The 12,190-nt window shown below is 47.9% G+C and overlaps 1 protein-coding gene and 1 non-coding gene across 2 annotated transcripts; one reads left to right on the top strand and one right to left on the bottom strand.

The window, feature by feature from the left end:
• Window positions 1-329: 329 nt before the first annotated feature.
• On the bottom strand, window positions 330-403 carry trnat-agu (transfer RNA threonine (anticodon AGU)). The gene has a single exon. It is a non-coding gene; the product is annotated as a tRNA-Thr (tRNA).
• Window positions 404-6,539: 6,136 nt separating this feature from the next.
• LOC135545320 (trichohyalin-like) lies at window positions 6,540-8,495 on the top strand (the record flags this gene model as incomplete). The annotated part of the gene is made up of 3 exons (XM_064972938.1): window positions 6,540-6,741; window positions 6,777-7,371; window positions 7,703-8,495. Coding segments are annotated over 3 exons (1,590 nt in total), but the record flags the coding sequence as incomplete, so codon positions are not given.
• Between the last annotated feature and the right edge of the window lie 3,695 nt (window positions 8,496-12,190).

Below are 12,190 nucleotides of genomic sequence, written 5' to 3'. Positions count from 1 at the left end.
TTTTAATAAAGTAGTAATATAGATTGTTTTTAAATGAACAGAGAAGCATTAACATATGCCTTATATGATCTATTATTCACTTTTAAATGAAAGCGTTACCAGATTGTGTTGTGATGAATAGTAAGACAGTTCCACCAAGTTCATATGGTGTGTTTTTATCCGTTTCAGCTGACGTTTCCAGTCCAGACTCAATGGGCATGTCATTAATTGAAAGGACCATTGAACAGCAGGAAATATCCCAGTTTGTGTCTTAACCTTTTAGGCCCTTTGAAGGTGGAATGTGATCTTTTCTGAAGCCTATGGTGAAACCACATGTTGCCAACGGCAAAAGGCACTGCTGAGATTTGAACTCAGGATCTCCTGTTTACTAGACAGGCGCTTTAACCAACTAAGCCACAGCACCAGGTGATTTGTCAAGCTGCTTTGGAGTGTTTTGTTTGAATGGTTCAGAGGTCCCATTGACGGGTGACTCAGTTCTTTGTAATGCAGTCTCCGGAAGTTCTGCATACTCCTCCTAAACAGGGTATTCACAGTGGAGAGGTAGGAATGCAAGTCTTTGAGCCCTTCTTTAACAAACTTAAACTAGAAATTCAAACTAAAAAAGTTTCAGTAGATTATATTGTTGCTGTTAAGGTTAATTTAATTTGTATTTTCTGTTGGGTTTTTTTCAGCCTAAGTGATCGAAGTTGAGTTTATTTTACATTTGTTGAGGCTTTGACTATATCGTAGTAAAACAGTCTGCCCCCTGTGAGGATCGAACTCACGACCTTCAGATTATGAGACTGACGCGCTGCCTACTGCGCCAAAGAGGCCTGGAGGAGATTGGGAGCATGTGTCCCTTTCCATGACATAGGGAGCTTGTGTCCGTTTCCGTGTGTCAGGTTTCTGGGGTAAATGGTGGAGGTGGGGTTAAATTCTGATCCCTGATTGGCTGATGGTGCTTCAACCTGAGGCTCTAGTTCAGAGCTGTCTGTATGTCTTTTCAACTGTTGGTCTGTCTGTCTGTGTCTTTCTATGTAAAGAAGGCACACTGGTGCAGTCAGGAGAGAGATAGAATATAGTGTTTGGTTTGTGTGTGTGTGTGACGCAGTCCCATTCTGGACAGAGAGAAGAGAGTGCGTTTCTCTCTCTAAACAGTGACTAGGGAACCTGTGGAATTTGACACACACACACACACACACACACACACACACACACACACACACACACACACACACACACAGAGTAAAGAGCTTGATGAGGTCTCTTCCTGTCTAGGCTGTAATTAGTGTTTGAGGGGATTGTGGGTAGCCTAATTATGCTCTCTAAGTGTCGCCTTCCTCCTCCCACCTATCCATCCATCTCTCCCTCTGTCTGCAGACCCCCTGACTGCAATCATTGTGTCTGTCTGTCCTTCTGTTTGAGACGCCGGAACAGGGATTGTTCTGGGGTCTCAGCCCTAGTAGTGGGTCAAGTTGAGAGGGGGAAGGGTGGGAGGTTATCTGTTTCTGAGAGTTTGAGGTGGAAGCTAAGCTCCTAACATGCCTGTGCTGGTTTAACTGTCCTGGGAAAGACTGTGTGTGGGTGGACAAGCCGGCCCAGGGGACCTGACTCAGAAACAGATTAGCTTTCACTGCGTAGAGGAAGAACGCACCCTGTATGGTGGTTAGTTGTGTGTTTGATTTGTTTAATTTGATATGTCCAGACGTCTCATGGCATGAAGCAGATTTACATACAATACCAGTCAAACGTTTGGAAACACCTACTCATTACAGGGTTTTTATTTTATTTTTTAAAACGATTTTCTACATTGTAGAATATTAGTGAAGACATCAAAACCATGAAATAAAACATATGGAATCATAGAGTAACCTAAAAAGTGTTAAACAAATCAAAATATATTTTATATTTGAGATTCTTCAAAGCAGCCACCCTTTGCCTTGATGACAGCTTTTCAATACCATTTAAAAAATGCAAGGGTGCTATGCCACTGCTTATAGCTACAAGTTAATTATAACTATAATAAATCTAAGATGTGTTAAATAAATGATATCCAGCTCAGCGCTCCAGCTATGCATTGTGTTGCTAACTTGCTAGCTAAGTGTCTAGATATCAGCTATGCATTGTGTTGCTAACTTGCTAGCTAAGTGTCTAGATGTCAGCTATGCATTGTGTTGCTAACTTGCTTGCTAAGTGTCTAGATATCAGCTATGCATTGTGTTGCTGACTTGCTAGCTAAGTGTCTAGATGTCAGCTATGCATTGTGTTGCTAACTTGCTAGCTAAGTGTCTAGATATCAGCTATGCATTGTGTTGCTAACTTGCTAGCTAAGTGTCTCGATGTCAGCTATGCATTGTGTTGCTAACTTGCTAGCTAAGTGTCCAGATATCAGCTATGCATTGTGTTGCTGACTTGCTAGCTAAGTGTCTAGATGTCAGCTATGCATTGTGTTGCTGACTTGCTAGCTAAGTGTCTAGATGTCAGCTATGCATTGTGTTGCTAACTTGCTAGCTAAGTGTCTAGATATCAGCTATGCATTGTGTTGCTAACTTGCTAGCTAAGTGTCTAGATGTCAGCTATGCATTGTGTTGCAACTTGCTAGCTAAGTGTCTAGATATCAGCTATGCATTGTGTTGCTAACTTGCTAGCTAAGTGTCTAGATGTCAGCTATGCATTGTGTTGCTAACTTGCTAGCTAAGTGTCTAGATGTCAGCTATGCATTGTGTTGCTAACTTGCTAGCTAAGTGTCTAGATGTCATGACTGGAACAAACTACAAAAATCTCTGAAACTGGAAACACTTATCTCCCTCACTAACTAAGCACCAACTGTCAGAGCAGCTCACAGATTACTGCACCTGTACATAGCCCACCTATAATTTAGCCCAAACAACTACCTCTTTCCCTACTGTATTTATTTTATTTATTTATTTATTTTGCTCCTTTGCACCCCATTATTTTTTATTTCTACTTTGCACATTCTTCCACTGCAAATCTACCATTCCATTGTTTTACTTGCTATATTGTATTTGCTTTGCCACCATGGCCTTTTTTTGCCTTTACCTCCCTTATCTCACCTCATTTGCTCACATCGTATATAGACTTGTTTATACTGTATTATTGACTGTATGTTTGTTTTACTCCATGTGTAACTCTGTGTTGTTGTATGTGTCACACTGCTTTGCTTTATCTTGGCCAGGTTGCAATTGTAAATGAGAACTTGTTCTCAACTGGCCTCCCTGGTTAAATAAAGGTGAAATAAATAAATAAATGATCAAGCATCTTGGTTATAGCAGAAACATTGAATCCCCTCCCCTCCTGGTTCAAGATCCCTGTTGCCTATTTTTTTTGTTGTGCGAGAGAATAAAATAAAGTTTCAGGTATTACTGTATATCCTGGTATTGGTAGAGAAACGGTATGAAAACGTGAGTGAGTGAGTCACGTACAGGGCAATGTGATGTGGAGATACTGGACAGGTGGTGACTGAGGATCTTTCTCATCTAGTATGTAATGCTAGGCCTATCTATGTTAAGCATATCTATGTTAGGCCTATCATTACATACTAGATGTATATCTATGTTATGCATTTAGTATGTATGCATTCCTCTGCTGTGATAGGGGCTCCACTGTCCCGCTGGCGAATGTATGGGGGAGAGCGGGACATAAATTCCTGCCTTGCGTAACCCTGGGGTCGCTGAGTCCACTCTTTCTCGCTCTGCTCTCCTTCCTCCCTCTTTATCTCACTTTCTCCCTCTCTTCCTGCATTCCCTCTCTCCATCTCTTGGCAATGGACCAAACAAACAGAAATCCCCTCCAGAACACTAAGTGATAGTTGAGTGGACTTCCTCCTGCTCTGCCAGGAACCTGACAGCATTGTCTGATGTCCACATGGCGTAGAAGAGAAAAAACACAAGGATGTTGAGTTGAAAACATTGCTTTGGTTGTCCTTTTTAAGGAGTCTTTTAGTGGTAGTGTCTCACTGGGAGGTATGTTCTAGCCTGTTAGTGTCTCACTGGGATGTGCGTTCTAGCCTGGTAGTGTCTCACTGGGATGTGCGTTCTAGCCTGGTAGTGTCTCACTGGGATGTGCGTTCTAGCCTGGTAGTGTCTCACTGGGATGTGCGTTCTAGCCTGGTAGTGTCTCACTGGGATGTGCGTTCTAGCCCGGTAGTGTCTCACTGGGATGTGCGTTCTAGCCCGGTAGTGTCTCACTGGGATGTGCGTTCTAGCCCGGTAGTGTCTCACTGGGAGGTACGTTCTAGCCCGGTAGTGTCTCACTGGGAGGTACGTTCTAGCCTGGTAGTGTCTCACTGGGAGGTATGTTCTAGCCTCGTAGTGTCTCACTGGGAGGTACGTTCTAGCCTGGTAGTGTCTCACTGGGAAGGTACGTTCTAGCCTGGTAGTGTCTCACTGGGAGGTACGTTCTAGCCTGGTTTCCTGCTGTGTCACTGCTCCATCGATGGTTGATCTCCTTTTGTCAGTCAACTACAACATCTTTCTCTCTCAATTTAATTTAAGGGCTTTATTGGCAAGGAAACATATATTTTAACATCTCTCTCTCTCTCTCTCTCCTCTCTCTCTCTCTCTAGGACATACAGTTTGAAGAAGGGCCAGTTGGAGAGGGACTATGCCCAGGTAAGAGCCTGTGTTGTACAACCTGAGGTTTTTTCTCTGATGTCAGGAGCCTTGTCCCTGGAGGAGGGGCTTCTAGCCAGGCTGGTCCTTATCTCTCAATATCTGACCCTAGGAGTGGTGTAGAGTAGAGTGGCTTTTAGCCAGGCTGGTCCTTATCTCTCAATATCTGACCCTAGGAGTGGTGTAGAGGGGCTTTTAGCCAGGCTGGTCCTTATCTCTCAATATCTGACCCTATGAGTGGTGTAGAGTGGCTTTTAGCCAGGCTGGTCCTTATCTCTCAATATCTGACCCTAGGAGTGGTGTAGAGTGGCTTTTAGCCAGGCTGGTCCTTATCTCTCAATATCTGACCCTAGGAGTGGTGTAGAGTGGCTTCTAGCCAGGCTGGTCCTTATCTCTCAATATCTGACCCTAGGAGTGGTGTAGAGTGGCTTTTAGCCAGGCTGGTCCTTATCTCTCAATATCTGTCTCTAGGAGTAGAGTGGTGTAGAGTGGCTTTTAGCCAGGCTGGTCCTTATCTCTCAATATCTGACCCTAGGAGTGGTGTAGAGTGGCTTTTAGCCAGGCTGGTCCTTATCTCTCAATATCTGTCCTAGGAGTAGAGTGGTGTAGAGTGGCTTTTAGCCAGGCTGGTCCTTATCTCTCAATATCTGTCCTAGGAGTGGTGTAGTGTAGAGTGGCTTTTAGCCAGGCTGGTCCTTATCTCTCAATATCTGACCCTAGGAGTGGTGTAGAGTGGCTTTTAGCCAGGCTGGTCCTTATCTCTCAATATCTGACCCTAGGAGTGGTGTAGAGTAGCTTTCAGCCAGGCTAGCCCTTAACTCTCAATATCTGACCCTAGGAGTGGTGTAGAGTGGCTTTTAGCCAGGCTGGTCCTTATCTCTCAATATCTGTCTCTAGGAGTAGAGTGGTGTAGAGTGGCATCTAGCCAGGCTAGCCCTTAACTCTCAATATCTGACCCTAGGAGTGGTGTCGAGTAGCTTTCAGCCAGGCCAGCCCTTAACTCTCAATATCTGACCCTAGGAGTGGTGTAGAGTAGCTTTTAGCCAGGCTAGCCCTTATCTTCTATCAGTCTATCTAATCTGTTCTATTGGCATGAGCTCACTATACACACATACTTGAGTTACTGCAACACACACACATATTTAGCTAGACACACACACACACACACACACACACATATATTATTGAGGACCCTACTACACATGCATACTCTCCTTCTCTCTCTCTCTGTGCTGAGCAGCTGTCCACACAAATAAACATTGTTTTCTGGCCTCATCGGCCTCAGCCCGCTGAACACAGACACTGTTGAACTGTAGAGAGAAAGGGGGAGAGGAAGAGAGAGGGAGAGGAAGAGAGAGGGAGAGGAAGAGAGAGGGAGAGGAAGAGAGAGGGAGAGGAAGAGAGAGGGAGAGGAAGAGAGAGGGAGAGGAAGGGAGAGGGAGAGGAAGGGAGAGGGAGAGAGAGGGAGAGGAAGAGAGAGGGAGAGGAAGAGAGAGGGAGAGGAAGAGAGAGGGAGAGGAAGAGAGAGGGAGAGGAAGAGGGAGAGGAAGAGAGAGGGAGAGGAAGAGAGAGGGAGAGGAAGAGAGAGGGAGAGGAAGAGAGAGGGAGAGGGAGAGAGAGGAGAGAGGAAGAGGAGGAGAGAGGAAGAGAGAGGGAGAGGAAGAGAGAGGGAGAGGGAGAGGGAGAGGGAGAGGGAGAGGGAGAGAGAGAGAGGGAGAGGGAGAGGGAGAGAGAGAGAGAGAGGAAGAGAGAGGGAGGAAGAGAAGAGAAGAGAGAGAGGAGAGAGAGAGAAGAGAGAGAGAAGAGAGAGAAGAGAGAGAGAGAAGAGAGAAGAGAGAGGAGGAGAGAGAGAGAGGAGAGAGAGAGAGGGAGAGGAGAGAGGGAGAGGAGAGGAAGAGAGAGAGAGGGAGAGAAGAGAGAGAGAGAGGAAGAGAGAGAGAGAGAGAGAGAGAGAGAGGGAGAGAAGAGAGAGAGAGAGAGGAAGAGAGAGAGAGGAAGAGAGAGAGAGGAAGAGAGAGAGAGAGAGAGAGAGGAAGAGAGGGAAGAGAGGGAGAGGAGAAGAGAGAGGAGAGAGAGGAGAGGAAGAGAGAGAGGGAGAGGAAGAGAGAGGAGGGAAGAGAGAGAGAGAGAGGAAGAGAGGGAGAGGAAGAGAGAGAGGGGAGAGGAAGAGAGAGAGGGAGGAAGAGAGAGAGAGAGAGGAAGAGAGAGAGAGGGAGAGGAAGAGAGAGAGAGAGAGGAAGAGAGAGAGGGAAGAGAGAAGAGAGAGGAGAGAGAGAGAGAGAGAGAAGAGAGAGAGAGAGAGAGAGAGAGAGAGAGAGAGGAAGAGAGAGAGGGGAGAGAGAGAGGAAGAGAGAGGAGAGGAAGAGAGAGGAAGAGAGAGGGAGAGGAAGGGAGAGAGGGAGAGAGGAGAGAGAGAGAGGGAGAGGAAGAGAGAGGGAGAGAGGAAGAGGAGAGAGAGGAAGAGGAGAGAAGAGGGAGAGGAAGAGAGAGAGAGGGAGGAAGAGAGGGAGAGGAAGAGAGGGAGAGAGGAAGAGAGAGGGAGAGGAAGAGAGGGAGGGAGAGGAAGAGAGAGGGAGAGGGAGAGGAAGAGAGAGGGAGAGGAAGAGAGAGGGAAAGAGAGGAGGAAGAGAGAGGAGAGGAAGGAAGAGAGAGAGAGGAAGAGAGAGAGAGAGAGGGAAGAGAGAGAGAGAGAGAGGAAGAGAGAGAGAGAGGAAGAGAGAGAGGGAGAGGAGAGAGAGAGGAAGAGAGAGAGAGAGAGAGAGAGGAGAGGAAGAGAGAGAGAGGAAGAGAGAGAGGAGAGGAAGAGAGAGGGAGAGGAAGAGAGAGGGAGAGGAAGAGAGAGAGAGAGGAAGAGAAGAGGGAGAGAGAGGAAGAGAGAGAGAGAGGAGAGAGAGAGAGGAAGAGAGAGAGAGGAGAGGAAGAGAGAGAGAGGAAGAGAGAGGAGGGAGAGGAAGAGAGAGAGAGGAGAGGAGAGAGGAGAGGGAGAGAAGAGAGAGAGGAGAGGAAGAGGAGAGAGGGAGAGAGAGAGGGAGAGGAAGAGGGAGAGGAGGAAGAGGGAGAGGAAGAGAGAGGGAGAGAGAGAGAGGGAGAGGAGAGGAGAGGAAGGAGAGGGAGAGGAAGAGAGAGAGAGGGAAGAGAGGAGAGGAGAGAGAGAGAGAGAGAGGGAAGAGAGAGAGGAGAGGAAGAGAGAGGAGAGAGGAAGAGAGAGGAGAGGAAGAGAGAGAGAGGAGAGAGAGAGAGAGAGGAAGAGAGAGAGGAAGAGAGAGGAGAGGGAGAGAGAGAGAGAGAGGGAGAGAGGAGAGAGGAAGAGAGAGAGGAGAGAGGGAGAGGAGAGAGAGAGAGAGAGGAGGAGAGAGAGAGAGAGGGAGAGAAGAGAGAGAGAGGAGAGGAAGAGAGAGAGAGAGGGAGGAGAGGGAGAGGAGGGAGAGAGAGAGAGAGAGAGAGAGAGAGAGAGAGAGGGAAGAGAGAGAGAGAGAGGAAGAGAAGAGAGAGAGGGAAGAGGAAGAGAGAGAGAGAGAGAGAGAGGAGAGAAGAGAGAGAGAGAGAGGAGAGAGAGAGAGAGGAAGAGAGGGAGGAAGAGGAAGGAGAGAGAGGAGGAAGAGAGAGAGGAGGAGAAGAGGGAGGAAGAGGGAGAGAGAGAGGAAGAGAGAGAGAGAGGAAGAAGAGAGAGAGAGAGAGAGGGAGAGAGAGGAAGAGAGAGGGAAGAGAGAGAGAGAGAGAAGAGAGAGAGAAGAGAGAGAGAGAGAGAGAGGAGAGAGAGAGAAGAGAGAGGAGAGAGAGAGAGAGAGAGGAAGAGAGAGAGGAAGAGAGAGAGAGGAAGAGAGAGAGAAGAGAGAGAGAGAGAGAGAGAGAGAGAGGAAGAGCGGAAGAGAGGAAGAGGAGAGAGAGAGGAAGAGCGAGAGAGAGAGGAAGAGGAGAGAGGAAGAGAGAGAGAGAAGAGCGAGAGAGAGAGAGAGAGAGAGAGAAGAGAGAGAGAGAGAAGAGAGAGAGAGAGGAAGAGCGAGAGAGAGAGAGAGAGGAGAGCGAGAGAGAGAGAGGAAGAAGCGAGAGAGAGAGGAAGAGAGGGAGAGAGAGTGAGAGTGAGAACGAGAGGAAGGGCAAGCTTGAGAGGAGAGAGGTTGAGAGGAGAGAGAGAGAGAGAGAACGAGAGAGGTTGAGAGGAGAGAGGTTGAGAGGAGAGAGAGGTTGAGAGGAGAGAGAGGTTGAGAGGAGAGAGAGGTTGAGAGGAGAGAGAGAGGTTGAGAGGAGAGAGAGAGGTTGAGAGGAGAGAGAGAGGTTGAGTGCGAGAGAGAGGTTGAGTGCGAGAGAGAGGTTGAGAGCGAGAGAGAGGTTGAGAGCGAGAGAGAGGTTGAGAGCGTGCAAGCGAGGAAGAGAGCGTGCAAGCGAGGAAGAATGGAGATGACTTCTCTATCTGGTATTAGTACGGTGTGTTCTGCCAGAGTAACTGGGTGTGTGTGTGTGTGTGTGTGTGTGTGTGTGTTTGCCTGAGCTCATGCAGTATTGTGATGTGATTCTCAGACAATCTTTTATCATATGTCACTCGTTTCAGAAAAGTAGGCGAGAGCCATGTGAACTTTCATGTACCTTAATAACAGACTTGTATGCCACCTGTAAATATGAATACAATTGTTAAATTACGAGCCGAGTTGGTTGAACCACAGGAAAAAGTCAGCAACCTTCCCACTAGCCATGATTGGCTAAGATAATGAGTGGGCTGGACATGCCAAGAGATGAGTTCAGATTGGTCTGCCGCATGGCATGCGTCTGTCTATAACATGAGCTGGTCAGTATGTGTAGGGAATCCTGTCTAACACGGCTTTTCTTATGGGTCACGTCGTACAACTGCATAAGTGTTGCTCTCCACTTTCTGAAGGATCAAGTTGTGAAATCAGTGGAATTTGAGTATGATAGCTAAAGAGATGGAGGAAACACCAGTCTCCGGAGCGGCAGGGTAGCCTAGTGGTTAGAGTGCTTTGCTAGTTATAGCCTAATGTTAGCTAGCTAGATTGAACCTGGTTGGTTAGCTACCGACAGATTCATGCATGGTAGTAACGTCATGAGTTGGGATTCTGGTTCATTGTTTACCTAGCTAGCTTGCTACATGTCTTAATTAACAAAAGGCTCCACTATGCAAGTAACAATTTCAATAGAATGTTAATGATGTCACTGTTGATAGACAGAGCTGGTAAATTCACTCTGGCCATCTAGTCTGATTTCAGAGCCCTTACGAACGCTCAACACCCGTTGAATATGGCCGTAAACATTGACAAAACAACGTAAATTGTTGCCAGCAGCACAGTTGCAGTCACCGACTCTCTGAATTACATAAAAACAGCCTACCAAGCTCTGCTAGGTTGAGTAAAATGGTCAGTGAGCTTTTCTCTCATTTGTTTCTGGAAGTAGCTAGCAAGCTAGCCAATGTAAGCCAGTTAGCTTGGGTGCTTGACTGCTGCTGTTGGGACAGAATGCTCAGATCAACCCTTAACGAGATGGGTGGGGCTTGAGCTCTCCAGTAGGCAACCAATTCAAAGACCAAGTGGGGTTACAAGTTCATCAACTTTCAAAGCAGAATTACTTTCCCATTGTTCCTCAAATGCAGTGTATTTTATACCATTTTGTAGCTCTGTGTCTCTGGATAAAAATAATGTAAGAAACACCATTTCACATTTTGCTCCATAAGATCGAATCAAGGTGGACGGTCGGTCAGATTCGAGGCGGACGGTCGGTCAGATTCGAGGCGGACGGTCGGTCAGATTCGAGGTGTACGGTCGGCCAGAATCGAGGCGGTCTGTCGGTCAGAATCGAGGCGGTCGGTCGGTCAGAATCGAGGCGGTCGGTCGGTCAGAATCGAGGCGGTCGGTCGGTCAGAATCGAGGCGGTCGGTCGGTCAGAATCGAGGCGGTCGGTCGGTCAGAATCGAGGCGGTCGGTCGGTCAGAATCGAGGCGGGCAGGCGATCGGTCGGTCAGAATCGAGGCGGGCGGTCGGTCGGTCAGAATGTAGGCGGACGGTCGGTCGGTCAGAATGGAGGCGGACGGTCGGTCGGTCAGAATGTAGGCGGGCGGTCGGTCGGTCAGAATGTAGGCGGTCGGTCGGTCGGTCAGAATGGAGGCGGACGGTCGGTCGGTCAGAATGGAGGCGGTCGGTCGGTCAGAATGGAGGCGGACGGTCGGTCGGTCGGTCAGAATGGAGGCGGACGGTCGGTCGGTCAGAATGGAGGCGGACGGTCGGTCACCTATGTTTGAGTCTTTGGGAAAGGGCCAGTGGGTGAGCAGAGGGGAGTTGCTCATAACAACCACAGCTGAGTGAGAGGGAAAGAGGGAGAGAATGTGAGGAAGAGGGGGAGGGAAGGATGGAGAGAATGTGAAGTAGGAGGAAGAGTGGGGAGGGAAGGAGGGAGCGTGAAGTAGAGAGAGGAAGATGGGGGAGGGAAGGAGGGAGCGTGAAATAGAGAAAGGAAGAGGGGGGAGGGAAGGAGGGAGAGAATGTGAGGGAGAGGGGGAATAAGGAGAGAATGTGAATTAGAGGGGGAGAGAAGGATGGAGAGAATGTGAAGTAGGAGGAAGAGTGGGGAGGGAAGGAGGGAGCGTGAAGTAGAGAGAGGAAGATGGGGGAGGGAAGGAGGGAGCGTGAAGTAGAGAAAGGAAGAGGGGGGAGGGAAGGAGGGAGAGAATGTGAGGGAGAGGGGGAATAAGGAGAGAATGTGAATTAGAGGGGGAGGGAAGGATGGAGAGAATGTGAAGTAGGAGGAAGAGTGGGGAGGGAAGGAGGGAGCGTGAAGTAGAGAGAGGAAGATGGGGGAGGGAAGGAGGGAGCGTGAAGTAGAGAGAGGAAGATGGGGGAGGGAAGGAGTGAGCGTGAAGTAGAGGAAGGAAGAGGGGGGAGGGAAGGAGGGAGAGAATGTGAGGGAGAGGGAGGGAGTGAGTGCTGCCCTGTCATTTGACCTCTTGCCTTTATGGTATGTCAGACATGCTCCTCTAATTATCAGCTGTCAATCAAAGTCCTCCCATGCTGTGTGTGCCTATAGCTTGGTGATACGGCTTGCGTGCTTGTTTGTGTGGGTTGGTTCTTCTATCCTCGACTTCGGTCCCCACAAGGATAGTAAAACAAGGAAAAATCTCCCTCTTGGTGACATTCCCCACGTCCAAATGAGCACAAAGGCTATTTTAAGCGTAGGGGTTAAGGGTTAGGGTTAGAATTACAGTTACGTGTTAAGGTCAGTGTTAAGGTTACGGTAAGGGTTAGGGTTACGTGTTAAGGTCAGCGTTAAGGTTATGGTAAGGTTTAGGGTTACATGTTAAGGTTATGGTAAGGTTTAGGGTTACATGTTAAGGTTATGGTAAGGTTTAGGGTTACGCGTTAAGGTTATGGTAAGGTTTAGGGTTACGCGTTATGGATATGGTAAGGTTTAGGGTTACGCGTTAAGGTTATGGTAAGGTTTAGGGTTACGCGTTAAGGTAATGTTTAGGGTTACATGTTAAGGTCAACGTTAAGGATATGGTAAGGTTTAGGGTTACGCATTAAGGTTATGGTAAGGTTTAGGGTTACGCGTTAAGGTTATGGTAAGGTTTAGTGAAAATA

Source organism: Oncorhynchus masou, chromosome 9, assembly GCF_036934945.1.
Source record: "Oncorhynchus masou masou isolate Uvic2021 chromosome 9, UVic_Omas_1.1, whole genome shotgun sequence".
NCBI lineage: Eukaryota > Metazoa > Chordata > Actinopteri > Salmoniformes > Salmonidae > Oncorhynchus > Oncorhynchus masou.
This window is presented reverse-complemented; position numbering and strand designations above follow the sequence as displayed.